Here is a 25,224-nt window from a genome sequence, read left to right as displayed (position 1 = left end):
AAGATGTACAGTCTGAATTTTGTAGAATTCCCAACCGGAAGGCAACAATTATTTTGTAGTTGTAGATATAGCATATAAAAAGAGAACGCGCTGAATTTGGAGCTTAAAGCACTCACCTAAATTCGCAAAAGAGATTACCAAAGAGTGGTTGTTCGAGTTGAATCAGTAAAAAGAACTCGAGAAGCTCTAAGCTTGTCACGGTGATCACTTGTACACTCATTTACACCTTTATCTTTGCATGTTTACGGCATCACATATTGACATTTCTGACTTCCAACATACATACATATGTACATCTCAGCGGCGATCTCAACAACATTGCATTGTTGCTACTTGTTTACACACAACACCTCAAACACGAGATTATGCGCCTAATCCACTATCAATCGGCATTCGCATTCACACTTTTCATTGCTGAATAACAGCGTGAACTTCGCTTTTTACCGTTGCTAATTCGGCTGCATGCAGTTTTGCGCACCTGTGCCCATTTAGTTTATGGCGAAATTTGAAGGAGACAACGTGGCTGAGAGGAGCAATTAAAACGCTTGTGCGAATGTTAAATCGTGATCAATATAATAGTAAAGAATTAGACGCGATAATAATATTGTTGTTGGTGCGGATAGTTTGTGAAATTGTTGTGCGGTGTAAAATTTATTGAAAGTGTAGTGTGGTGCTAGTGAAGTGTTTGTGCATTTGAGTGCAAGGATTATGTAAGTATATTTAATGACGAATTTATTTCGACTGGAGAGAAAGAGAGATTTGGAATAAGAGAGGAAAAGCGCGTGTTTTGGTAAGTCTAACTTAAATGAAAATACAAGTAATTTTAGAGATGACGGTATATACATTACTGTCAGTGATTACAATTGATGCCGACTATTATTTATCGATAACTTTTTTTGAGATTAATGATGCTTTCATCTACATAGTATAAGCGGTTGTAAGGAACAGCGTTATGTTGTAGGTTACTGAAGATCATTGTTTTCGAAAAATGTATCGATAACTTTTAGTTCGATTATTGATGAATTCATATACATACATAAAGGTAGTTGTAAAGATTGGTGTTATGACGTAAATATTGTAGCTTAAAATGAATTTCTTAGGAAAAATTATCGATAACTTTTAGTTAGGCTACCGACGACTTTATTAAAGGGCAGATGTAGAGAGCAGCGTAATGAAATATTGTTATTGAAAATTTACAGACATACATATGTTACACTCAGTGATGACAATTGGTTTTGATAAATTTGTAGCGATAACGGTTAGTTCGATTGTTTATGACTTAATATACATACATAAAGGCAAATGTAACGAATCATGTTATATCATGTAGATATTGTTACTGACTGATAATTGTTTTGAACAAATATTTATCGATAGGACTAAAATTTATCGATAATTTGGAGTTTTATCGATAACAATTTTTTGATGACTTTATACATATGCATGTGTTAATCAAGTGTTAATTGTAGTGTTAAAATGCATGGGCAATTGGTTTCGAAAAAAATGTATCGATAACTTTTAGTTCGACAATCTAGTACTCTACAGAAGAATTATTAAAACAAATTTAAATACTATTCTTAAGTATTGTTATTTTAATGAATTGGTTTCGATAAAAACTTATGAATATTGTTTCCAATTCCGAAATAAATCGATAACTTCTACGCCTTAGATAGCGAATTACATCGATAACTACCATATATGCACATATGTATATACTACTATTTTTACAAATATTATTGTTAGGGATGATACTTGGTTACGCCGAAAAATATCGATACATTTTTAATTTCGATAACTTCATATTAAGTAAGGCAAAATGTGAAGAGCACCATTATAATGATTGATTGAAGATAATTGGTGTTCGAAAAAAATTATCGATAACTTTTTGTTTGGTTATCGGTGACTTCATAAAAGGGCATATGTAAAGTATAGTATTATCTTATACATTATTACACAATACTTCATTGAAAATAATTGGTTTCGAAAAATATATATCGATAACTTTTATTCCGGCTAATCGACGGAAGAGCAAATTTAAGTGATATTATATTATACATAAGAATTGATTTCGAAAAACGTTTTCCAATTCCGAAATATATCGATTACCAGGCAAAAACACGAGTACTTAAACAAATATTATTGGGAGGGATGATAATTGATTATGCCAAAAAGTATTGATAAATAGTTAATTTCGATAATTTAAAATTGAGAAAAGCCAAGTTTGAAAATTACGACTTAATGTATCGTTATTGAAGAAAATTTTGCTTAAAAATTTATCGATAACTTTTATTTTGGTTACCGATAACATCATGTAAGGGCAAATATAAAAGTACGTTTTAATGTATTTTTCTCAAAATATTAAATTTAAAAAATTTATCGATTTTTTCAAGCACCGATATTTATCGATAATTTTATATAAAGCCAAGTGTGAAGTGTAGTGCTATTTCAATAGATATTTATTAAGTCTAGTGTCAATTGGCACAATACCCAGATGTTAACACAAGAAGGGTATCTAACGGTAAACTCAATACGCACAGCTAGATATTCAACAGTCAATTCCACGCTAAAAATAGCATTTAAATGAAAGTGAAAATAAGCAACATCTGGACGGTTTTCAACACAATGTGGTGATTGAAGCACTTTTCAGGGTGTTTATGACATGATAAGGTTGAAGTGCCTTAATATTATAAGAATATAGTGAAATATGTTCGAGATTTTATTTTTGGAACTGCAACTTGTTGGCTATACAAGTGGATGTATGGACTGAAAACAAACTGTTTGGTATATTGACTTATGTAAATACATATGGAGTTATATATTTTTGTGTCTGAACATACAGACGTACATTATATTATATATATACACACATACATATGTATAATATATAATTAATATGCATACTTATATGATTATACCAGCTCTCATCGATTCACCTTAATTTTGGACAAACAAATACATCTGGCATAAGAGATTATGTGATTTATACCAGTTGTTTTTTCGATTCGCCATTCCTTAAATTTGTCAAATGAACAGCCGATATTACTTATGTGCATGCCTAGGCAATTAGAAGAAATAAACTTCTGAATACAAATACCCTGAATATTAATAATTTACATTAAATATCTAGTTTATATTAATACATACCGACAATTCTCGTCTAAAACTTTCACAATAAAGATAATACATTAGCGTCAATTTTTAATGTGTCTGCTCAATTTTTTTACCATAAATTTCCGGGTCTAAATACATACATACATATATCCATAAAACTACAAACAAAGCGAGGAGACTAATATGTCTAATTAGTAAAAAATATATGTACATACTTAGTAATTTAGACTGTGTGTTTAAGCATATAGTCTATTTGCTTTTCCGTTTGATGCTCGGTTTTGCGAAGCTATAAAACCGAAAATAGTACAACGTCGTTTTGTGTACAAATATATGTATGTATGTATGTATTTGTTGTTGTTTTAAATAGGAAACCATAGTCTTTTAGGCATAAAAAATCTAGTAATTGGACAGAATTTTATACTTTATTTTCATGTCAATCCTTTCGTGCTGCGTTATAAATAAACAAAACTGTTTTATGCTCCAAATGTGCTCCACTGTTTTCGCTTCCCAACTTTGTTTACGTAAGCAACTATTGTTTGTGTTTGAATTTACCAGCTGCAAAAGCCAAAAGAACGCACACAAACTATGAGATCGCATAGACAAAAGGTGGTGTGATGTTCGTAGCTTGGAACAATCAGTCATGTCTTCAAGTATTTTGGTGGGAGAGAGCGCGAGAGAGGCTAAGTTGAAAGGCAACTCTGGAATTGGTGTTCGAGTTAACAATAATTGATTTTGTAGAGCGTGGAGGAAGCTGCTCCACTAAAGTAAAGATCATATAGGGGTAAGGGGACTGAGTTTATTGAATCAATCGTTACAATTATTTAAAAACTTTCAAAATTGGCTCCTACTGCATCGACGCAGCGTTGCCAGCGCGATTTCCAAGCATTGAAGGCGTCATGGAAGGCATTCTGCGGAATAGCCATGAGAGCCGAGGTGCATGCTGCTTGGATCCCCTCTGTCGTCTCAAAATGCTTGCCTCTCGTCAGCCGTTTCAGGCAAGGAAACAAAAACAAGTCCTCACAAGGCCACAACTGGACAGCAGGGCGCCTGCGGAAGCGTTGGGATGCCGGCCTTGGTTAGGTAGCTGTTCACAAGAAAGGCGGTGTGAGCCGGAGCGTTATCGCGGTGCAACTTCCAATCGGCTGCGATGTCTTGTTGGACTCGATTGACCTTTCGTTTGAGTATCTTGAGCAATTCCACGTAAAACGTGGCGTTGACGGTTTGTCCAGGAGCAACAAACTCAAGATGGACGATGCCTTTGATGTCAAAAAAGACAATGAGCATCGTTTTCACTTTGGATTTGCTCATTCATCAGCGACCTCTTCCCAGACCTCAAACTAAAGCAACATCTGGCTAAGCCTGCTTGAACTTATCAAACGTCTCTGTCACAGATTTACCGAGTTTCACACAGAATTTAATCGCGTACCTCTGCTTTAACGAACACAGTATTTTCGTCTTGCACCACTCACAGAAACACGTCGCGGGAAAATGTTTGTTTTGACTTTCCAGGTGCTTGGAGATAACTGACGCCCTCTACCGAATACAGTCGGAGAGCGCGGAAGAAAATCAATCCTATTACTTTTCGGATAGGCCCTGTATATTATCATCTCCGGTCTTTTTACTCTCCTCGAAAAAATTAATCGATATTCTAGATGCGCGAAAGTCCTTCAAGTGGCTTCGACGGAAACTTAAATGTATACATACATACATATATTTCAGTTATCTAACCATCCATATATCTAACCAAGATTTTAGACAATAGACCAGTTCCAACATTCGTTATACTACTTTCTATGTAGTTCTTATGCTATATCCTTATAAGCTTTCCTAACGATTTAATGATCAAGCTTTTGACCCTGATCTTGTGAACGGTTTTTGAATACAGAGGACCGATATTTCCAAATCAAAAATATGAAGCACTTGTGTTAGTTGTAGCTCCAGAGCTAGAGCGTTGGAATCCATTCGGGTAAGGGTAAATTTTAAGAGCAGAGCATCAGATATTGTTGCCAAAATATTATTCTTATACCTTTTATTGTTGTTATTTTCATCTAGGTGGTCTTAATTTAGTATAAATTCTAGATAATTGTCAGTTTATCTGTTAGTTTAAAGTTTATTTTATAAATATATCTCTCTCTTTTTTTACTACCGGGTACTCATTTCTAAATGAACAACTGCTCGTATATACATACATACATATGTTTATGTCTTTTTTTTCTTTTGTGTTTCCAACCGAACGCGCTTCGTCTCATCTGAGATTTACGAGTACACATAATGATTGATCTTAGCGCCCAGTATACCGTAAATATGCACATACTAACATGTGTACATATGTATGTACATATGCACTGGTATCCTGCATGTGTGTATGTATATGCCGATTCTTTTGTTTACAAAGTCATAAGGCCTGTATGTATAAAGACATTAACCAAATAGCTATCTGATATACTCGCGTGTTTATTAAAGATTTGCATACATTTATTTCATACATATATATTATATACACTATTAGTACATACTTACATACTATATATAGAAACTATATACATCCATGTATTGATCTATATATTTACATACATACAAACATATTTGTGTGCACGCATGGCTGTGGTCTACGCTTCCAAAGTTCCAGATGTTGCAGATGTCGAAGCAAGTAATTAAATCTTTAGAACTGGGTAGTCTTACAAGTATGAGTACATGCATGATTCTTGCCGGTTGTTTGTATTGATGAACCGGCGGTTATACATACATATGTATGTATGTGTACCATATACTGTATACTATATGTATAGTAAGTCAGTATAAAACCTCAATGCAGTTAGTTCATTTGCGATATACAACTTTTTATTGAAGCCTAAAGGAGGAAGAAACTAAAAAAAAAAAAAAAATAAAAAAGGAATAAGAAAGACATATTTTCTTCTTCTTTATTGGCTGTTTTTAACAACGCCTCAAGTATAGCCAGGTCCTTCTCCATTTCGTATTCATCTGTTTCCACCGGCGGGTGCTGCGCCGAATACTCTCAGAGCTGGAGTGTTTTCATCCATTCGGATGATATGATCTAGCCAGCGGAACGGCTATCTCATTCTGCTCATCATATATGTACATATGTAGGTCCATCGTAAAGGATCATACATCTTTCGTGAAGCCTTCCTCTTGAAAAGTCGTACCGTCTATTCATCAAATATTGTCATCGTTCATGCCTTTGCACATTATAGTAGTTACAGCCAGGTAGCTTGATGAGTTTTTCTATGCTTGAATCTAGTACTACAGATAATCATATTTCGGGCCCCGGCAAAGTCGATCAGCATCAAGATCATTTGGGGATGTTTCATCATGAAGACTGGATTTACCCAGCACGATTTTGACGTCGTGGCGGGGCAGGTCTCATAGGTGCGTTCCAAGCGCTCATAGAAGGTGTCGTCACATTGTCCTTCTCTTCTTCTCAGCTATGTATATGTTGAAGAACTTCGCTTTGATGCGGATTGTGGCTAGACGTTCATTCACAGGGGGAAATGCCAGTTCTCGGCGATGGAGTCTCTCCCAGTAAGAATAGCACACCGAATTTGCGCTCCATTATATGGCCACTGTAGTAAACCTCACAAGAACCTATTCGTCTCAGTCCTTGTCCCGTCCATTGCGTTTCTTGAACGGCGGTATTCACTCGAGGACATCAACCAGCACCTTCCCAACTAAGGGACCGGAAATTCCAGGTGCATGCTTTTAAGTCGTAATCCTTAACGCGTTAGGAGTAGTCGACATCAAAAGGGGGGCAATACTTTATGGAGATTCTGTCCTTTCCTTTTGATGCCAGAAACTTCGTGGCTTCGAGATAATACATATCTAGTAGTTCTTTATTGAGAAATAAAATAAAAAATATACTCGATGGTAGGAGTACTGAGGATTTATAAATGCACCTATGTACATACAATTATACATTTTTACTTCACATTCATATGTTTGTAAGCGTGTACATACATAGATGTACATATATGTATACATATGCATTTGTGTATGGAAGTATGTGTGAGCATTTCCTTTCTACGCCCGCCGTAAACGTAGTTCAGCTGAATGCTTGAGTGGCATTACAACTTCCATTTAATTTAATGTCAGTCCAATAAAATTGCCGTTACCAACAACAAAAAACAACAACAACAACAAGTCTAACTAAAGACACGTGAATTGAAAATTGCTCACTGTGTGTATTTTCGCACATGTGCAGAGGCAAATTACGAATAACAATATTACAACAACAAATGTGCATGGATATGTAAACCTAAACACATTCCTACAAACATATATGCATTTAAATGCACTTAAGCACATGTGTACTCGGAATTCGCATATATGTACATATGTACATATGTATTTCCTTTAAGCGCCTAAGCGCGCCCAAAAGTCAAAGGCATTGCTGCCAATAGCCCAGCGAATTCCATTGTCCTAATACGACTATTGACTCAGCAGCTTCGCCTCGCATTAAGGGTCAGCGTTTAGTGCATTGGCCATGCAATTTCATTGCCACGTTCGCAAGTTAGCCTGCTTTACGTTGGACACGGTTGGTCACCACATGTGCGCTAATACAAGGGCTCTCAAGTTCCATCTTCTACACACTTGTAGAAGCAGCGTGTAGTCAGTCAGTCCATTCAGCCGCCCGTGCATCCAGCTATAGTCTGGCAGAACACTTCACACAGTCGGCCAACAATGTGAATGGGAAATGCATTTTTATTAATGAAAAAACCCGAAGGATATGGGAAAACTAAAAACTAATGAGCCGATTTGAAGAGGATCTTGTTTTTGTTGGCACCTACAACAAAGAAATTTTAATCGTGTGCCAGAAGCCGCTGGTCGCAACTTTTATGCCGTGCCGATACTTATAAGATTTGTCACGTGGGAAACTGCCAACTGACGTTATAAGAAACTCGTTTGGTTCGTTAAGGTTAGGTTAGGCTATGTTGGGTTAGATCAAGTTGAAAGTTTATAAATAAGCATATACTTTTTCTTATATGTGGAGGCAAAGATGAAGAAACAAAGGGTAGTGAGGTATGTTTGGAATCAAATTAAACATGTCACGAAGTACTAAACCTCACGGCGACTCTCCAAAGGTCAATGGTCCGTTTTTTTTTTGTACAACCATAACCCCTATCTGTATCTGCATCTGGCAATAGAAAGGACCTTTTGGTCTATGTATGGCCTTACAGCCAGCTAGTGTAACCAAACCTAACTTAGGATAACCTATAGTCCCCAATAAGTCAGCGAGTAAGTTTCATTGGCGTAAAAAGTTCCAATGTCTTTCATTTGTTAGCTTTTGCGCCGCTGGTCCGTGCTACTTGACTCAAGCTCATTTATCCCGAACATATTATACATCCAATAAGGAGAGTAAAGTGCATTGTCGCGAAAAAATTGTTGTTAGAGCGTTGGAAACTCCTGATATTGGTCTGGTTACCCCTTTAACTTGACTTTACTTGCTTGACAGAGTTTCTTCATATAATCTTTATGCTTGATAAAGCTCTACTGGTTCTTCCTATGTATCGACAAAGAAAGTTTTCCAATATTTTGAACTTTATAACGGCAGTCGAAATCCTTTTGCGTTTTTAATAGAGGTTTGAGATCCAAACTATCTCCTCCTCTTCATGAACTTGAACTTTAGTCTAACCTTTTATATCGCCTAACTAAGTCAATTTTTGTTTCTACCACGTTGTCAAATGATCGGAAGTTGAATTGACAGTTCTTCTGGATCTATTCCAGGTAAGGTAGAACCGACTGTCTTGGGAACGCATCTTCAGTTGTCTTCTCTTCGTCGAAGTAGTTGGATTTCATATACGGTTCTCTTCGAGCTTATCGATTGTAAATAAAGTTACTGTGCTTCTAAAGTCTTGCAGTGTGAAGCAAACTCTCCGCCCCTGGGTGTAACAAAGTTTTTGATGTTCCAATGACTGAGTAACCAAGTAATCGGTACTCTAAAGACTGATTATATAGAGATAGGAAGTCTAAGTTTTCGTTGTTTAAGCGTCTAAATGACGAAGCAATCGGAACAGCAAGAGCTTGCATATGGAATTCGAACCCGCCGAGTGTTAGTCATGTAAGTATGTCAGCACAGGATTGCAATCGTTGCGATGAGAGATGATAACGTGATTAATTTGCTGAAGGTTGTATGTCGGTATGTACATATATACTATGTATTATTTGTAAGTATAAAGTATATAAAATGAGAACTTAACTCCTCCCCAGAGCATACATCGAAGGCGCAACCACTTTTTATATGTCAAATCTACAAATTTCCTTCGTTTCTACTTGCCACAGTTAATTATGTACAATCTGGTATATGTCTGTATATTTACTATACATTAAGGTGGACCAAAAAAATTTAAAAAAAATTTTTTTTTTTAATTTTTTTTTTTTAATTTTTTTGCTTATAAAAAATTAATGAGTTTTTTACGGTGTCTAAGGAAAAAATTTAAATTATTTATACATTAGGGTGGATAATTTTTTTTATATATTTTTTTTTATATATTTTCGCTCAAACAAAATTAATGAGTTTTTCAAGGTATCTAAGAAAAAATTAAAGTTCTCTATACATTAGGGTGTGCTATATTTTTTTTTTTAATTTTTTACTTAGACATTATTAATGATTTTTTCACGGACATCTAAGGACAAAATTAAAATTCCCTATACATTAGGGTGGGCCAAAATAAATTTAATTTTTTGCTTAGACAAAACTAATGAGTTTTCCATGGTATCTAAGGAAAACATTAAAATTCTTTGTTGGGCCACTCTAGTCTATATGCATGTATACCAGTTTCGTTAAATAAAGAATATTTTTTCCTTGGAATTCTGAAAAATATGGTTCTTAGACAACTTTAAGAAAGTGTCTCCAATATGAGCTCTTTACTGTAATGGAAAGATCTTCCGCCTTACAGTTTTCTATTTTTGTTTGGTCCACCCTAGTATATACATACACATTTATATATACGTATTACATATAAGAGTGTATAAAAAATGTGTAAAATGTACTTGTGGTTTATAATTTCACATTAGTTGCTATACTTTGAAATGTTAATTTTGACTCGTAAATCACCGGATACGCCTTCAAGTCTGGGGATGTGTGTATGTATGCTCAAGAGTGCGTGTATATCTGCTGAAATTCTCAGCATAAATGCGGAGACATGAGAATATATAGCAGCAAGTAGACGGCAAAGACAGCCGCGCACATGTGTGACTGTCACGACATACTTACATACATACATATGTACTTACGCACACACAAACCTAAATAACTACATACATATGTACATACAGATGCACATACTTAAAAATATCTGCGCTTATAGGCTTGGTAGTAGCACTTGTGAAGTGACATTCATAATAATGGTCTCATAAGGGGTTTCGTCGGTGCTGACTATAAAATGCTGCTTGAACTTTATTACTTTTTCCACACTAAATAAAAGTGTGAGCTGCTGAATTTTAAGGAGTTGGGCTTCGGTAGCATAACTTAGCGACATATCGGATGCAGCGGGTATGTGCAGATGCATATTTTGGCGATTTGAGTATTCTTTGAGACTGAAAAATAAAAGCTTAGCTTAAACTATGACTTCTGCGCTGTTTTTGAAAGCTAGTTTTGAATACTAGTGACTTGAATAAAAACTAAAGCACTCGTTTCAAATGTCTTCTCGATTGCAACGTTGCTATCAAAGTAAAAAAAGTAAATTTTTTTATAAGAATTGACTTAAGTTTTGAAATCACAAGAAAATATATAAAAAATTAAAAAAATGTGAGGTCTAGCCTATATGATATCATTTTGAACTTAAATTTATTATAAAAACAGTTAGTGAATAAGCTATCGGTATACCATAAACATTATAATTAATTAAATAAATCTTATTTAATATAATTAAATTAATTATACTTTATTTATAAAATTATAATTATATTAATTACAATTAATATAATTGATAATTTAATTAAAATTTTAAAAATTAATTAACTTTTAAATTTTTTTAATTAATTAAAATTAGTTATATGAATTAAAAAAATTATTAAAAAATAATTAATTTTTAAAATTTTAATTACATTATTAATTATGTACATAATTAATTACTTACAAATTTTACTAATGAATTAATTATAATTAATTTTTTTTTTTTAAATTAATTAATTAATATTTAACCAAAAAGTTTAATTAACTTTTAAATTTTTTTTAATTAATTAAAATTAGTTATATGAATTAAAAAAATTATTAAAAAATAATTAATTTTTAAAATTTTAATTACATTATTAATTATGTACATAATTAATTATTTACAAAATTTAACTAATGAATTAATCATAATTAATTAAATTTTTTTAAATTAATTAATTAATATTTAACTAAAATTTTTAATATATTTTATTAATAAATAAATTATAATTAATCAGAAAAGCTGTAAAAATTAATTAATAAAGTTAAATTATTCAACTAATTAAGCAATAAAATTAATTATAATTAATAAGAAATTGGTTAAAAATATATTTCAACTTTTTTTATTCATTTTAAATATTCTTATTCAATATTGCTTACTTTATTATAACACAGTAGTAATATAAAAATTTTATATTATTAAATGGTTTAAAATACATTAAGGTTGCTTGAAGCCACAATTTGTACCCAAAAGCTTTCAAAGAGCATGAAAGTTAACTATAATGAGGAAATATAAACCTAGTATAGCAAAAAATATAACAAATAAATAATAAGAATTTGGTATATTGAGCTGTTGTTGTCAATCTATAATGCGCCTAATCTCATTTGTTCAGATCACCTGACACAATAAAGCAATCATAATATTATTATTACATTTGACTTCAAACCCTTTCCTCTACTTATGTTTAATGACTCACAGGTAGCTAAAATTTCTTAAATACCGTCTATTGTCTGTCGTAAAGTCGCGGGTTTGCCCCTCGTTTGGGATTTACAATAGTTAGCGTACTTTCCGCCTGGGAAATCGCCACGCGTCATTGTGTGCTCAGGATAATAAGATATAGAGGTTTTTGAGCTAAGTTCGAAAATGAATGAATATGAATTGCCATTTTACGCAACCATAAATAAATGTACAATTGTTGACCTTGACTTGGTCATAAGCGGTATGATGACCTTCGAAATATTTTTACATTTTACAATGAAATCGTAAAGTAAATAAATATAAGATATTTTGGAATCTTTTTTTTTCAAGGTTTACTTACACTTTATGACATAAATAAGATTTTATTGGTTTTAAAGTATTCAGATTCATTACTGTGTTAGATAGATAATCAAAATGTGGATGGAGACATCTTCAGTATACCAGTCAATCGACGTGATTTATACTAGTGCTTTGTTCGAACCAATATTCCAAATTTCGCAAAGCGAAGACATCGAATACAGGTTTGAGCTTAGAGGCTTATAACCTTATTCTATTAATTAATTATTCTAATATTTTCCATGTGGAGAATGACATATTTTACTTTCATATATCAGTTCCATATATGTATTTTACGTTACACCAAATAATTCCTGACTACTTCCTTAGTACATACATACATACTACATACATTTGTACATGTATCCTCTTCGTAGGTAACAAGCCTCATGAAGCTCAAAGTAATACCCACAGCCTAAAACAAATATTTTTCTTTTCATTATTACAATCCAATAATGCTGTTATTGTTGTTGTACCAATACTGGTTTGTAGTGGTTTAATCAATGAATATTTTTTCTTCGTTTAACGCACCGTTCTGCTGCATAAAATCATTGCTACTTTTCGAAATATCCAACATGTTCCCAAATAATGTACAGCTACTTGTGGCTCGTGTGAGTAAAAGTAAACTAATGTCTGCTGCGCCATTGAAATATTCAATATTGTTCAAAATTTTACTTATATTGTTGTTGTTTGTTCCGAAAACTCCCTTGATCATTATGTGAAAGAGACGACTATAGTTCGTCCAGCGGTGACGTCATGAAACAAGCATTGCTACTCAGCAGCCATTGTCTGTCTAAGTTGTTTTTGTTTTTCATAGTACAACAATGACTCAAGCAACAACAACGGCACTGTGTGGCAAGAGCCAATCAAATTCTCTCGTTTCGCTATGCATGTTTGTGTGGGATGCAAGACTACTTCGCAATGGCGATGAGTAAACTGGCAGGCATGAAAAAGAGCAGATATAAAAATCTGCGAAATCTTTACACAAAGATCTGTATGATATTTGATGATGAATATTTTGTAAACACTTAAGGGCGTTTTCTAGTCTAGGGGCATGTATTCCAGGTAACTTTTGTACTGTCGTATAGAAAGGCTATTATATTAAGTATCCATGTTGCTATTGAAAATGAAATTTGGGGATATAGTTTGTTCCAGACATAAATAAGTTCATAAAGCAAACTCTAAAAATTTTATATAATCGGTCCAGTAGAACCTAAAAAATCGTGCACAGTCAGCAAAACACCTAAGTATATCTCCGAAACTAACTTGAACTTTGAAAATTCCGCTTGTAGACATATCCTTGAATAGTTAAACTTCGAAAAAAAAAAACGATTTTTTTTCTAGACTGGAATACCCTCTCAACTTCATCGAAAATTTATAAAGTAAACATGTTTTATTGTGTATTATTATGTATACTATTTAATAGCTCTAAATTTCTCCAAAAACTCTATGCGATCGCACTGGTAGCTTTAAAATATAAAAGTTTGGTAGCAATCGCTTGATTTGTTGCAAAAGTCATATGATTCCTGAGTTTTAATGCATATCAGAGACAAATAATCTAGGTAACTTCAATTGTAACGTACTATTATCTTTTTATCCATTCATATCCACTATTTTTCATGAATATACATACATACATGTTCCATTAACATAAGCACATTGTGCACTGTCAGTATAATTATTTGAACGCTGCTATTATTCCACTCATGTTTGTTGCACTTACTACGTATATAAGCGTGTATACGTGCATACTTTTATATACTACAGAATGACCAATCACAGAGTAGAGTGGTTGATACTCGGCACTCTGTTTTCTTAACATGTTTTTTATGTAAAAAAAAATTAGGAATGCTGTTCGAAAATTAATTTATAAATTATAAGAGAACGAATATGAGAATGAAAAAGTTATATTAAAACAACAAAAGGCGTTGAGCTCGGCTGCAACGAAGTTAAAATAGCCTTCTTAGGTGCATTTTTTATTGTATAAAAAGTTATAAAAAAATCTTTATTCTGATATTGAGCGGTCAGTTAGGATGGCAGCTATATGATATAGTAGTCCGATTTGTACAATTTCTTGGAAGATTTTCGCTATGCCTTGATTAATAATCTTTCTTAAATTTCATTCAGATACCTTGACCAATAGGAGAGCCTTCTATAAAAACATTTGATTCCGATCGTTCAGTTCGTATGACAGCTATGTATTTGCTACAGTGGCCCGAAAAATGTGTAGGTTCTTGGAAAGAAAAGAATGTGTATAAAATTTCAGATCGATATTCCAAAAACTGATGGCTAAGTGGCGTATATAAAACAGATAATCATGGCTACATCGAATCATCTCGTCACGGTGGTCATTTATACAATATATCCATATACATATGTACATATATTTTAGTCTCCGACGTTTCTTTTTATGTTTTTCAAACTGCGTTGCAAACTTAATATACCCTCTTTAGGTTACAATAAAAATATTTTACAAGTTTAAGAAACCTGATTAAATCAGCGCCCTAAAGGTATGCTACGATTTTGTTGAGTTTCGATCTGGAAATTTATTCACAATATCATATACATACATACATGTTAAAAGTGTAGCCAGAAGTATTGGTTTTCTGAATATTTTTGAATTTCTTGCTTCGCAGTGGTTTTCAAACTGTTAAAGTCGAAACATTTCCAGAAAAGAGTTGCCAGAAAACATTTTTTTTAAATATCTCAGCATAAATGTTTAACGTAAAAATTTCTAAAATAAAGTTTTATTGATTTATAATATTTGTTATTTAAGTTAATACATTCAAATGCATTGTAGTTTGAATTGATTTTCGGGCGTAGATATTCAAATATACTGCATGTCTTAAGCAAATTCTCCAATAGGGTTGTCGTATGTCAAATTAGAAATATTTTTTTGATTGATTTTTAGTGTTACATATTTAATTTTATTTTAGTAGGTTAGGTTAGGTTAATCTGGTAGGCTAATGAGCCACTCATAAACCAGTTTTGGTCCATGGCAATACTAGCAGGAGTTCGGTTATTAGGTCCATGAGGAGTCATCCTTTACGATGTCAGCGATTAAGGCGAATTTTAACAGATTCGGTGGCATTTATTTTAATAGGTTGGTAGTGTTATGTACTAAAGTATGAATCTATAGAGAAAGGAAATATTGATTCTGGTTTGCCAATAATGTACTTTCAAACCACAGTTAACCGAATATTTAATTATAAATATGTTTGCATGTAATAGTAAAAAATTAAATTTACAGAAGTACATGTATGTACAATATACTTTTATTGAATAGGGTTGCCGTTGTAATTTCAATATAAAAATTTATGGTATCAGAAATGCTTAGAATAAACTTTAACAAGTGATATTGAAATTCGATTGCAAAAATATTAAAAATTTTTTTAAGTAATTTTGAAAAAAAATTTAGTTTTGAAAAAAAAATTAATTTTGAAAAAAAAAAAATTAAAAAATATTAATTTTCAAATTTTTTTAACAATATAAATAAATTTTTTTTAATTTGGAACTTTTTTTCAAAATTTTTTCAACATTTCTTTCGGTTTTTTTAATATAAATTAAATTTTGAAATTTTTTTCTGCTTTTATTTCGAAAACTTTAAGTAAATATTTATATATTTTGTAAAAACAATTCATATTGAATTAAATAAATGAAAAAAATTTGTTCTTGCAAAAAAAAAAACTACAAAAAAACAAATTTTTTTTGTTTTTTATTTTATTTCGAAAATCTTAAGTAAATATTTTTACATTTTATAAAAACTATTGTGCTAAAAATTACTATTTTTATAAATCTAATAACAAATGTTTACAAATTAAAATAAATAATTCAATAGAAAATATGAAAAATAAATAATTATTACATAACATAATTTAATAACAAAATTAAAATAATATTTCTATTTTCAGTTTACAAATTATTTATTATATTTATATTAACAAAATTATTTTGCTGTTATTATTTTCATATTTTTTGAAAATTTTTAAATTAAGATAATATTTTTTCATATTTTTTAACAAAATTGAAATAAGAATTATATTTTTTTTGTTATTTTTATTCCCCGTCTTTACTAGTTTAAATAAACAAAAGTTTAATTTAATAAAAAAATCTTTTGTTTTGTTTCAAAAGTTTTAAATTTAAACTTTTAGGCTTAAGCAGAAACGCCTACTTATATATACATATACATACATATATACGAGTATATAAATATTCAGTAATAAAAATTAATTTATTATTTAGCATATAAATATTATTTTTTTTATCTAAACTTAAACTAAGGCAAATATATTTTGCAATATATGAGCATTGGTCGGTGATATGTGCGGATGGAAAAGTTTAGAGGTCTTAATAACTACGAGTATAAGTGCAGTCAAGCTTAAAGCTCTCAAGCCTTTTGTAAGCTTTGATAGACAATTCAAAAAGACACAGTTAGATGCAGCTGTTGCGAAGTACAAGTCTATAAAAACGCTTTATTAGAAACTGCAAGCTTCCAAAACGCCCATAATAGCGGTTTCAAATGAAAAATGCGCAAAAAGCTTCAAAAGCTTTCGTCATACTTCGCAATTGCATTTGGTCTACCAAAATCGCCAACCCTTTTTCTTAACTTCACTCGACTCGACTTCTTGCTTGCGACTCGGCAGCGGTGGCGGACTTTCGCGCTCACTCACATTGTTGCTGTTCGGGCGTGGTGGCGCTGGCGGCGGCACTTTCAGGTCAAACTCATTCGCTGGCGTCGTACTCGTTGGCGAAATGGCAGTTGGTGACATTTTCAGATTCAGCGCCGTTTCTGCGCCCGCTTCTGCGTTTTCAATCGCACCCTCAGCATTCTCATCGGGCGGCAATTCGATGCCAATCGTAGTGCTAAGCTTGATCGAAGCTTGCTTGAAGGTATCACTCAACTTGATCTGCACCACATTGATGAACATAGATGTGAGCGCCAAACCGAAGACCAAATAGAGTATGCTACACATCATGAATATCGGATGATTCGGCACCATATCACCGAAACCAATGGTGGACATCGAGATGAAGACAAAGTAGAAAGCCTCAAAGTAACTCCAATTCTCCCACATGGAGTAGAATAGCGCACCAATCAAAATATAGCTGATCAGCAAGAATGAAGCCACCGAAATGGGTAAATTAAATTCATCATCTATTTCGAAGGTCTCATCGAATGGTGACGATGGTGTCTCCGGCCCGGTTGTGCGCGATTCAATATCCATTTCACGGCCGAAGAACATACTCGAGCGTCGTGCCAATTTCATGGCGTCACGTACCGACTGATGTTTACGTATATTACGACAAGTGCCGGTGTAGTACAAGCGTCGCACATAGACCCAAAGGAATTTCAACGCACGCGTGAAGAGTTTACCATAATCCGCCAGAATGAGTAAGAACAGTGGTATACCAATGATGGCATAGACGATGGCCAAAGTACGGCCCAAAGTTGTTACGGGTGCAATGTGACCATAACCTAAAATGAGAAAAGTGAAATTTAGTAAAATGTTTTTCTAAAAAAATTCATGAAAACATAATTAGAATCAAGTTGGTATAATTCTCACAAAATTATTTTTGGAAGTTTGTGTAAGAATGGGTTTGCGTAATATGGACATCAGCATCTTAAAGCAACCCAAAAAGTATTCCCCGTGACTTTAAGATCACCGAAGACAAGTTCCACATATAGTTTCCAACTCGATATTTAACCTGTAATCTTAAAGTTTGTTTGACCACTCGGATAGTGATCCATAATCTTTACACAGAGGTTTTTCTTTTTTCGATAATCATATCTTTATGCCTGGTTCTACGGCTCCTTAGTAGGATTTGAGTGGTTTAGCTGACACTCTCTTCTCTTCCGAGACCCCAAAAAACTGCAGAGCTCAGCCTTTTAATCAAAGTACTTATAAAATTTCTACTCGACAGGGACCTTAAGGTCGCCTGTTATGCGGACGACCTCACGTCCTCTGCTCAGGAATGAATTTTAACCGCCTATCTCGGCTCAAAGGAAGCGAGCTTGAGATTTCCGTCCACTGGGCAAAGAGCCATTGCCCAAAAGTGGGGTTTACGAGCCCACATGGTATATTGGCTCTACACAAGTGTTGTCCGACCAAAGCAAATGTATGTAGCGTTAGTATGGTGGATATCATAACTAAAAAGGAATGCACTAAACCTCTAGAACAGGTGCAACGGGCCTGCTTTCTGGGAAGCAATAGACCCTGGAGAAACCCATTCACTGAGTTGCTGGATAAAGCTGAATTTGGCTACCTCCCGAGAACACAATGGGCTCAATAAAGACCTAAGTGCGGTCATCTGCGGTTTGAAGCTCACACGTCTCCCTTTTTAACCAACCAACTTAGAAGACTTTTTTCAGTAGTCTTGAGACTCCTTTGACTCTATCTTGCTTTCCATATTTCAGGAGATGAGTCGAAACTCTTTGATTCCGGAAAACGAACAAAGCTTTTAGTCAGAGGAACTCCAAGACCGTTGACAGATTGATTTTTAAGTACTTTGACTACATATCTGTTACTAGGCATGATGTAGTTCACCCCGTCATATTTAAAGAGAGTAGGTTTGAGCAAAAAAAGGTTCTCTCAATATATATTAGCCTAGATAGTAAGCTATCTACAGTACCGAATGAAATAAGGAATATAGATTTGTGGAATAAGCAGCTGCGCACCTATACTTGTTATAACGGTCCAACAGAATAGTATGCAATTTACAAAGTTCCACGATTTTTGACCCGGGTATCGACGTATACCCAACTCAGCAAGCGAATTAAGTTCGTCTTCGAATTTCCGTAGCTTCTGACGTGCTAGTGACTTCCAATCGTCTTCCCTATGAAGAAAGCAAAATACAATTAGTGGTATACAAGCTACTGTAGAGTTCGGCGCGTCTTGTCTACCTCATGTTGTGACTAACTGTCCACAAATTATCGATAAAGTCACGCTTCACCTTACGTACTTCACATTTATAGATATTCTCCGAAGTACCCTCGGTGTAACGGAACATCAGACCGCCGAAACCACAAAGTAAAATTAGTAGAATCAACTCTGCAACACATTTATTTCGCAACAGCCGAATAATGTTCAACTCTTTCGGAAAATCGGTCTTCATGCGGCGCCATTGCTGACGAGCATCGAAGTAGAGATGCCGTATCAGTTCTCTGGATACCAAATTCTTAGGTAAATCTTCGGCAATTAAAGGTAAAAGCAATTCCTCAGATGCGAAATGTACTTCAGTTGTTGTTGTAGACCTTGGTTTTCCTGAACGTTTGTTAATCAATGATTCGAATATACCGCGGATAATCTTAGTCATAAGCGGCACAGCAGCCTCAGCCTTACGTGCTTCCTCCTCTAATCTAACTGCCTCTGCTTCCTTGGCCGCAACCAGCATTGCAGCCTCCAGCTGCGCTTTCTCTAAGCTTTGCTTTCGACGCTTAGCAATTTCGGTAAGCGAATCCTTGCGTGGCGTGCTGTAACGTCGACGCACTTCACCCATTTCGGCTGGAAGCTGTGGCCTTGGATATTCCGGCATCCTTTGCTCCATGGGTGTGGCTGGACTCTGCGGCTCTGTTGTTATACTGGTCGACTTACTGTTATTGGCCTCACTTTCGGCTAGCCTTCGCATAATTTCCGCGCGCTGTTCTGGTGTCTTCGAACGCCTTTGCGGTCGCATGGGTGAGAGTGAGTGATTGCGACTAACACTGCGGCGCTCTGGTGGCTGTGGCGGTGGACCACGCACATCGGCTACATAATTTACTGCACCTGTTATGGCTGACACTTGCCGGCGCACAGGGTGCGTATGCTTTTCCAATCTATGTGTTCGGGATTCCTCCACATCGTCTACTTCGGATGAGGAGAATTGTGTGGAGGACTCTTCGTAGCCGCTGTGTCGTTGACGTGGCTGCAATGTGGGCGCTTCATTACGTTGCAAACGCAAGCTGTGCACCATGCGGCGGCGTTCCTCGGCGTCGGCCGGCAATTGTATGCGATCGCTTAGTTTACGATAATTTTGTAGCAAACGTTTGCGCTCGTCGCTGTCGTGCAGCTGTTTGTAGCGCAGCCGATTTTCGCGTTTTTCGCGTTCAAACTGACGTTTATCCGACTCGAAGCGCTTGCGTTCCTCCTCGAAGCGTCGCAAATTCTGCTCCAAACGGCTAATGTTCTCATCGGCCGTCGCACGCGCTTGCCTGCCATTGCGCTCACCCTCGCTGGACTCATCCTTGTGCCGCGGCGAGGAGAGACTACGTTGTTTTGCGCTGCGCATGAGCACGTCCGCTTCTGGACTGGTGAGTCGTTCGGCTTCACGTGGCTGTGAGTGACTGCGCGCAGCCGAATTGGCGAACGTCTTATCACGTCGTCGTAGTATTTTACTCTCGTGCGCGGATATGGCACCGGGTGGCCGAATTTGCATGCGCACGCTTTGCACTCCGGCACCGTCTTCGGCCGCTGTGTTACCATCCACTGCACTGCTATCGTCTTCTGAGTAGCGACGTCTGCCGTTCGCCGCTTTTGCTGTGGGATCGGGTGTTTTCTCTCGTTGCGGTCGCGTTAGCTTTCGGTGTCGGCGTCGCACGGTGACGCCTTCTTGTTGCACGTGTTGCTGCTCCATCCTTTTATGTTGGTGAAGTGGGTGATTGTAGGTTTAAGGCAACGATGCTTGATTTAGTTTTAATCTGTTGTTCTTTAATCCAATTCAGTACACTTTTCGAGTTATTTTTGATTTTTTGTTTTCAGTCTTTTTAGATTTTCTGCTGTAATTTAAAAAATATTTTATAATTTAAAATATTTTCATTATGTTGCTGGAATTAATTTAATTTATTGTTTAAAAAAAGTAAATATATTAAATTTTTAATTAATTAAAAAAAAATTAATTAAAAAATTTATTTACTTTTAATTGAATTAAATTTTAATAATTAAATGAATAAACAAATTTATAATTAATTCAACTAATTTTTTAATTTTTATAATTTTATAATTAATTCAATTTTTTTTGTAATTAATTAAATTATTTTTTTTATTTTTTTGAGATAAGAATTATTTTTATTTTCAATTAATTAAATTTCTGGAACTAATTTAATTTATTGTTTAAAATAAAGTAAATTTATTAAATTTTTAAATTAAATTAATTTAAAAAAAAAATTAATCATTTAATTTTTTTAATTTAATTAAATTTTAATAATGAAATTAATAAACAAATTTATATTTAATTCAACTAAAATTTTAATTAATTATAATTATTTTTGTAATTAATTAAATTTTTTATCATCATTATTTATATTTTTCTTTTGGAAATTTAATTCGTTTGAGTCAAAATTATTTTGAAAAATTTTAAAAATTTAAATTTTGTTGTTTTTTTATATTTTTTAAATTAATTTTAAAAATATATTTTTAAATAAGAAAAGTATAACTTACTTTTGGTACATAATTACTTTTTTTTAACTTATTGGACGTTTTAATTATGTATTTTAATTTTTTTCCTAAATATTATTTCTATTTATTTTCTTATTTTCATTGAAATGAAAATTTTTAAATTTACCATTTTTGATTTCTGTGTCATATTTTAATTTTTAAATAAAATCAATTTTTTTACTACGTAAGATAAAAATATTTTTATATATTTAGTTTGAATTATTATTATTTTTTTTATTTTTTGTAAATTATTTGAAAAATTTTTTCAAATGATTTTTTGTAACAATTATTATTTCTATTTGTTTTCTAAATTTTAATTTATATTTTTCAATTTATAATTTTAGTTCGCATCTTTATTAATGTTACTTTTATTTTTTTTTTTATTATTAAATTAATTAACTTAATTAGTTGGTGTAAAAATTATAATTTTTTCAATCATATAATTTTTTTTTTAATATTTTGCTTTTTATTATTTATTTTTTAATTAATTTTTTTTAATTTTATAAAAATGGGTTTAAAAAATTAATTAGTTAAAATTATAATTTTTTCAATAATATACATATTTTTAAATAATTTCTTTTCAAATTAATTTTTTTTTAAATTCATTTTTTTATTTTATTTTACAATAGAAGCAATTTTTAATTAAAAAAAAAAAATTAATTATTAGTAAAAATTATAATTTTGTGATTATTTAAATTTTTTTAGTTTGTATTTTTAATTAATTATTTTGCAATAAGTTTTTTTTTGTTTGTTTTATAAAAAATAAATTTTAATTTTTAATTTCTTTTTTTAATTTTTTTGTTTTTTTTCTTAAGTTTTGTTTTACTTATTTTAATTTTTGAACAAAATTTGCATTTGTTTATATATATTTTTTTACTTCAAAAAATTAATACTGTATATTTGCTTTTTTTCAGTTTTTAATTTCCCTTTAACTTTCCTTTTTATTATTTACAAAGATTGTGACATAAATTCTCTCTTATTTTTTATTTATTAATTTCTCTCATTTTTTATTTTAATTTTATTTGTATTTTTGCTTTTCATTGGTTCTCTCTGAGTAGATTAATAATTTATAATCTCTTATTGTTTTTATTTGTATTTTACTTCCACTCCACTTTCTCACTTTTTAATACCGTTTCTCTGTATTTTTTTGTTTTTGTTAATCTATATCACTCTTTTATTTTCCGTTTTCATATTTTGTTTTAGCAATGTTCGCACTTTCCCACACAACTTTATTTGCAGCTATTTTTAATTACACCCATAAAATTTCGACATCCTTGTTCATATTCTCTTTTGTTTCTAGTTTCTTATGAAAATTCACAATGCTGCTTCGAAATCCATCGTTTCTCAGCAGCACCGCTGCGAATGCCAAATTCTATAATTATAACTCGACCATTTTGACACCGAAAAATTTTGGAATATGCACATACATACATACGCATGAATTTTCCGTTTCGAAAGATTCCAAAAAAGCACTTTTAATCACATTCGCAGCTGTAATGTACCGTTACATGCTGTTTTTTGAAGTATCAATTTATGGAAATTGCTTTATATTTGTTGTAAAATATATTATATATTTATATATATGCAGATCTAATATTCACACGGCGACGTGTCATTATTCTATCCGCCGTTGCTCGTTTGCCACTTGCGCTCGCCTCGTTGTCTGAAAATAAACTGATCTTGAGCAGCCGGCCACAGCGGTGTTGGCATATTTGAGTGTATGCTTTTGTTTTCACTTTTCTATTTTGTGGAAATGAGGAAAATTGTCGATTTATCACTGCATTAATTTGCATATGTTGTTGTTGTTTTGCATTTTTGTTGTTGTTGTTTTGTCCTCTTGTTGTTGTTTTGCATATGTTGTTGTTGTTTTGCATTTTTGTTGTTGTTTTATCTTATTTTATGCTGTTTTAAATTGCGATCAGCTGTTTCAGTGTTTGACTTGCACTCTCTCTTACCCTTACATTTTCATAAAATAATATTTTACTTGCCACAAATGCGCCGTGTGGCACATGTGCAATTAATTAGGTGAAACCTATTTATGGCGTGAAAACTATTTAACATGTGCGCCATTAAATCACATTATGAGTTAAATATTTTGATATTCAATTCATTTGGTTTATAACCTTTCCTGTCCATTTCGCAAGTCTAATTTATTTGCATATCTCAAATAGTTGCAAAATGCCAACATATCGATATATATTTGGATAGACATATATATGTATATTTATTTATAACTGTATTGTGTAAACGCTCAACATTTTGAAATTTTAAATAAATAAATTGAAATATCCCAGTGAGCTTTTTGTGCTTACCTACACCCTGTGAAAGCTCTCAAGTTTACAGTTGCAAGCTTAGCTACCAAAAATGTTGAATATTCTATCACTCAACCAGCAACTCAACGTAAAATGTTGCCAGCTGATATTTGTGTACCAATTCTGAAAAAAAATGTTTGGTTCGAGAATTTTATATTGTTTTTCCAAAATTCAGCGCATTTATGAAGATAAAGCTAGTTTACTTTAACTACACAACTCGAGAATTTTCAATCTCAAGACTTATCTCTCAGTCTCAGATCTTTCAGCAGAAAATGTCTTACGCCACAAAAAGGTAAGGAAAAATGTCCTCCCTGAAGTGCTATTAAAATATTATACGTCTTGCAGCAATTATCGCTCATCTCCACATAGACTAGGTTACTTGATCGTTCAGGATTCTCAGATTTCTACTCCCACTAACGCTAATAAAAGATTAGAAACGTATAGAGCGGGATTGAGCTCTACGGTCTGATAAGATAGGGTAACAATTAGTTACTCCCTTTCCGATCTTAACAACAAAAATCGCATCGTTTTTGAAAAAATTGATCGCAATTCAGGAGTGCACAAATTTTTCAGGAATTTTATGACTCATAAACGGTCGCCAGAAACTCTCTATAAACTCCAGCTTCAGACTTCCTTGTACTGTCCTCCAAGTCCCCCAATTTTTGAAATGTCGCTCTGAAATTTTACACACGTCTTTTTCTTTTCAAAAAACTGCTAATTTGTTGAAATGACCGATATCGGACTACTATAGCATATAGCTGCCATACAAACTGAACGATCTGAATCAACTTATTTATGGAAAACTTTTTTGTTTGAAAGTATATTTTTGTGAAATTTGGCATGGATTATAAACTAAAGCAAAGGTATATTTTCTTAAGAATTTTTTTCAGATCGGACTAATATATCATATTGCTGCCATATAAACTGAATGATCCCAATCACGGTCTTGTATGAAAAACTTTGTTATTTGACGAGATGTGTTCACAAAATTTTGCTGGAATTGTTGTTGAAGAGAATGCTATATTAATACAAGATATTGTTGAGATCGAACTACTATAGCATATAGCTGCCATACAAACTGAACGATCGGAAGCAAGTTCTTGTATGAAAACTTTTTTATTTGAGAAGATATCTTCACAAAATTTGACACGAAGTATTACGAAAAATGTACAATCTCCGAATAAATCA

The 25,224-nt window shown here is 33.0% G+C and overlaps 2 protein-coding genes across 5 annotated transcripts in view; one reads left to right on the top strand and one right to left on the bottom strand.

Annotated features, from left to right (window-relative positions):
- The first annotated feature begins 555 nt into the window (after positions 1-555).
- Positions 556-25,224, top strand: part of LOC105226902 (zinc transporter 1) — a 254,752-nt gene continuing 230,083 nt past the window's right edge. The window contains exon 1 of the mRNA XM_049453882.1: positions 556-790. The gene's annotated coding sequence lies outside the window, so the exon portion shown is untranslated. The remainder of the gene's footprint in view (positions 791-25,224) is intronic.
- LOC105226907 (trichohyalin) lies at positions 16,372-23,512 on the bottom strand. 4 transcript variants are annotated; one of them, XM_019990530.3, is made up of 4 exons: positions 23,152-23,512; positions 19,216-21,066; positions 18,991-19,148; positions 16,372-17,790 (listed from the first exon to the last, which is right to left on the bottom strand). In XM_019990530.3, exons 2-4 carry the CDS (start codon positions 20,922-20,924, stop codon positions 16,892-16,894), a joined length of 2,766 nt encoding a protein of 921 aa, XP_019846089.2. In that variant the 5' UTR covers positions 20,925-21,066; positions 23,152-23,512; the 3' UTR covers positions 16,372-16,891. The 4 variants fall into 4 exon arrangements, with proteins under 4 accessions (XP_019846089.2, XP_029406344.2, XP_019846088.2 ...); XM_029550484.2 differs by having other exon boundaries at positions 23,156-23,512; XM_019990529.3 differs by having other exon boundaries at positions 23,160-23,512.

This window comes from Bactrocera dorsalis, chromosome 3 (genome assembly GCF_023373825.1).
Source record: "Bactrocera dorsalis isolate Fly_Bdor chromosome 3, ASM2337382v1, whole genome shotgun sequence".
NCBI lineage: Eukaryota > Metazoa > Arthropoda > Insecta > Diptera > Tephritidae > Bactrocera > Bactrocera dorsalis.
Note: the sequence above shows the minus strand (reverse complement) of the source record. Positions and strands in the feature narration are given on the sequence as shown.

Bases quoted from the DNA above. Each gene is read 5' to 3' on its own strand.
- LOC105226907 (XM_019990530.3), bottom strand. From the start codon at position 20,924: ATGGAGCAGCAACACGTGCAACAAGAAGGCGTCACCGTGCGACGCCGA. The intron at 19,149-19,215 runs GTAGACAAGACG...CTTTCTTCATAG, and splicing joins ACAGTTAGTCACAACATGAG to GGAAGACGATTGGAAGTCAC. The intron at 17,791-18,990 runs GTGCGCAGCTGC...TTCTCATTTTAG, and splicing joins GACCGTTATAACAAGTATAG to GTTATGGTCACATTGCACCC.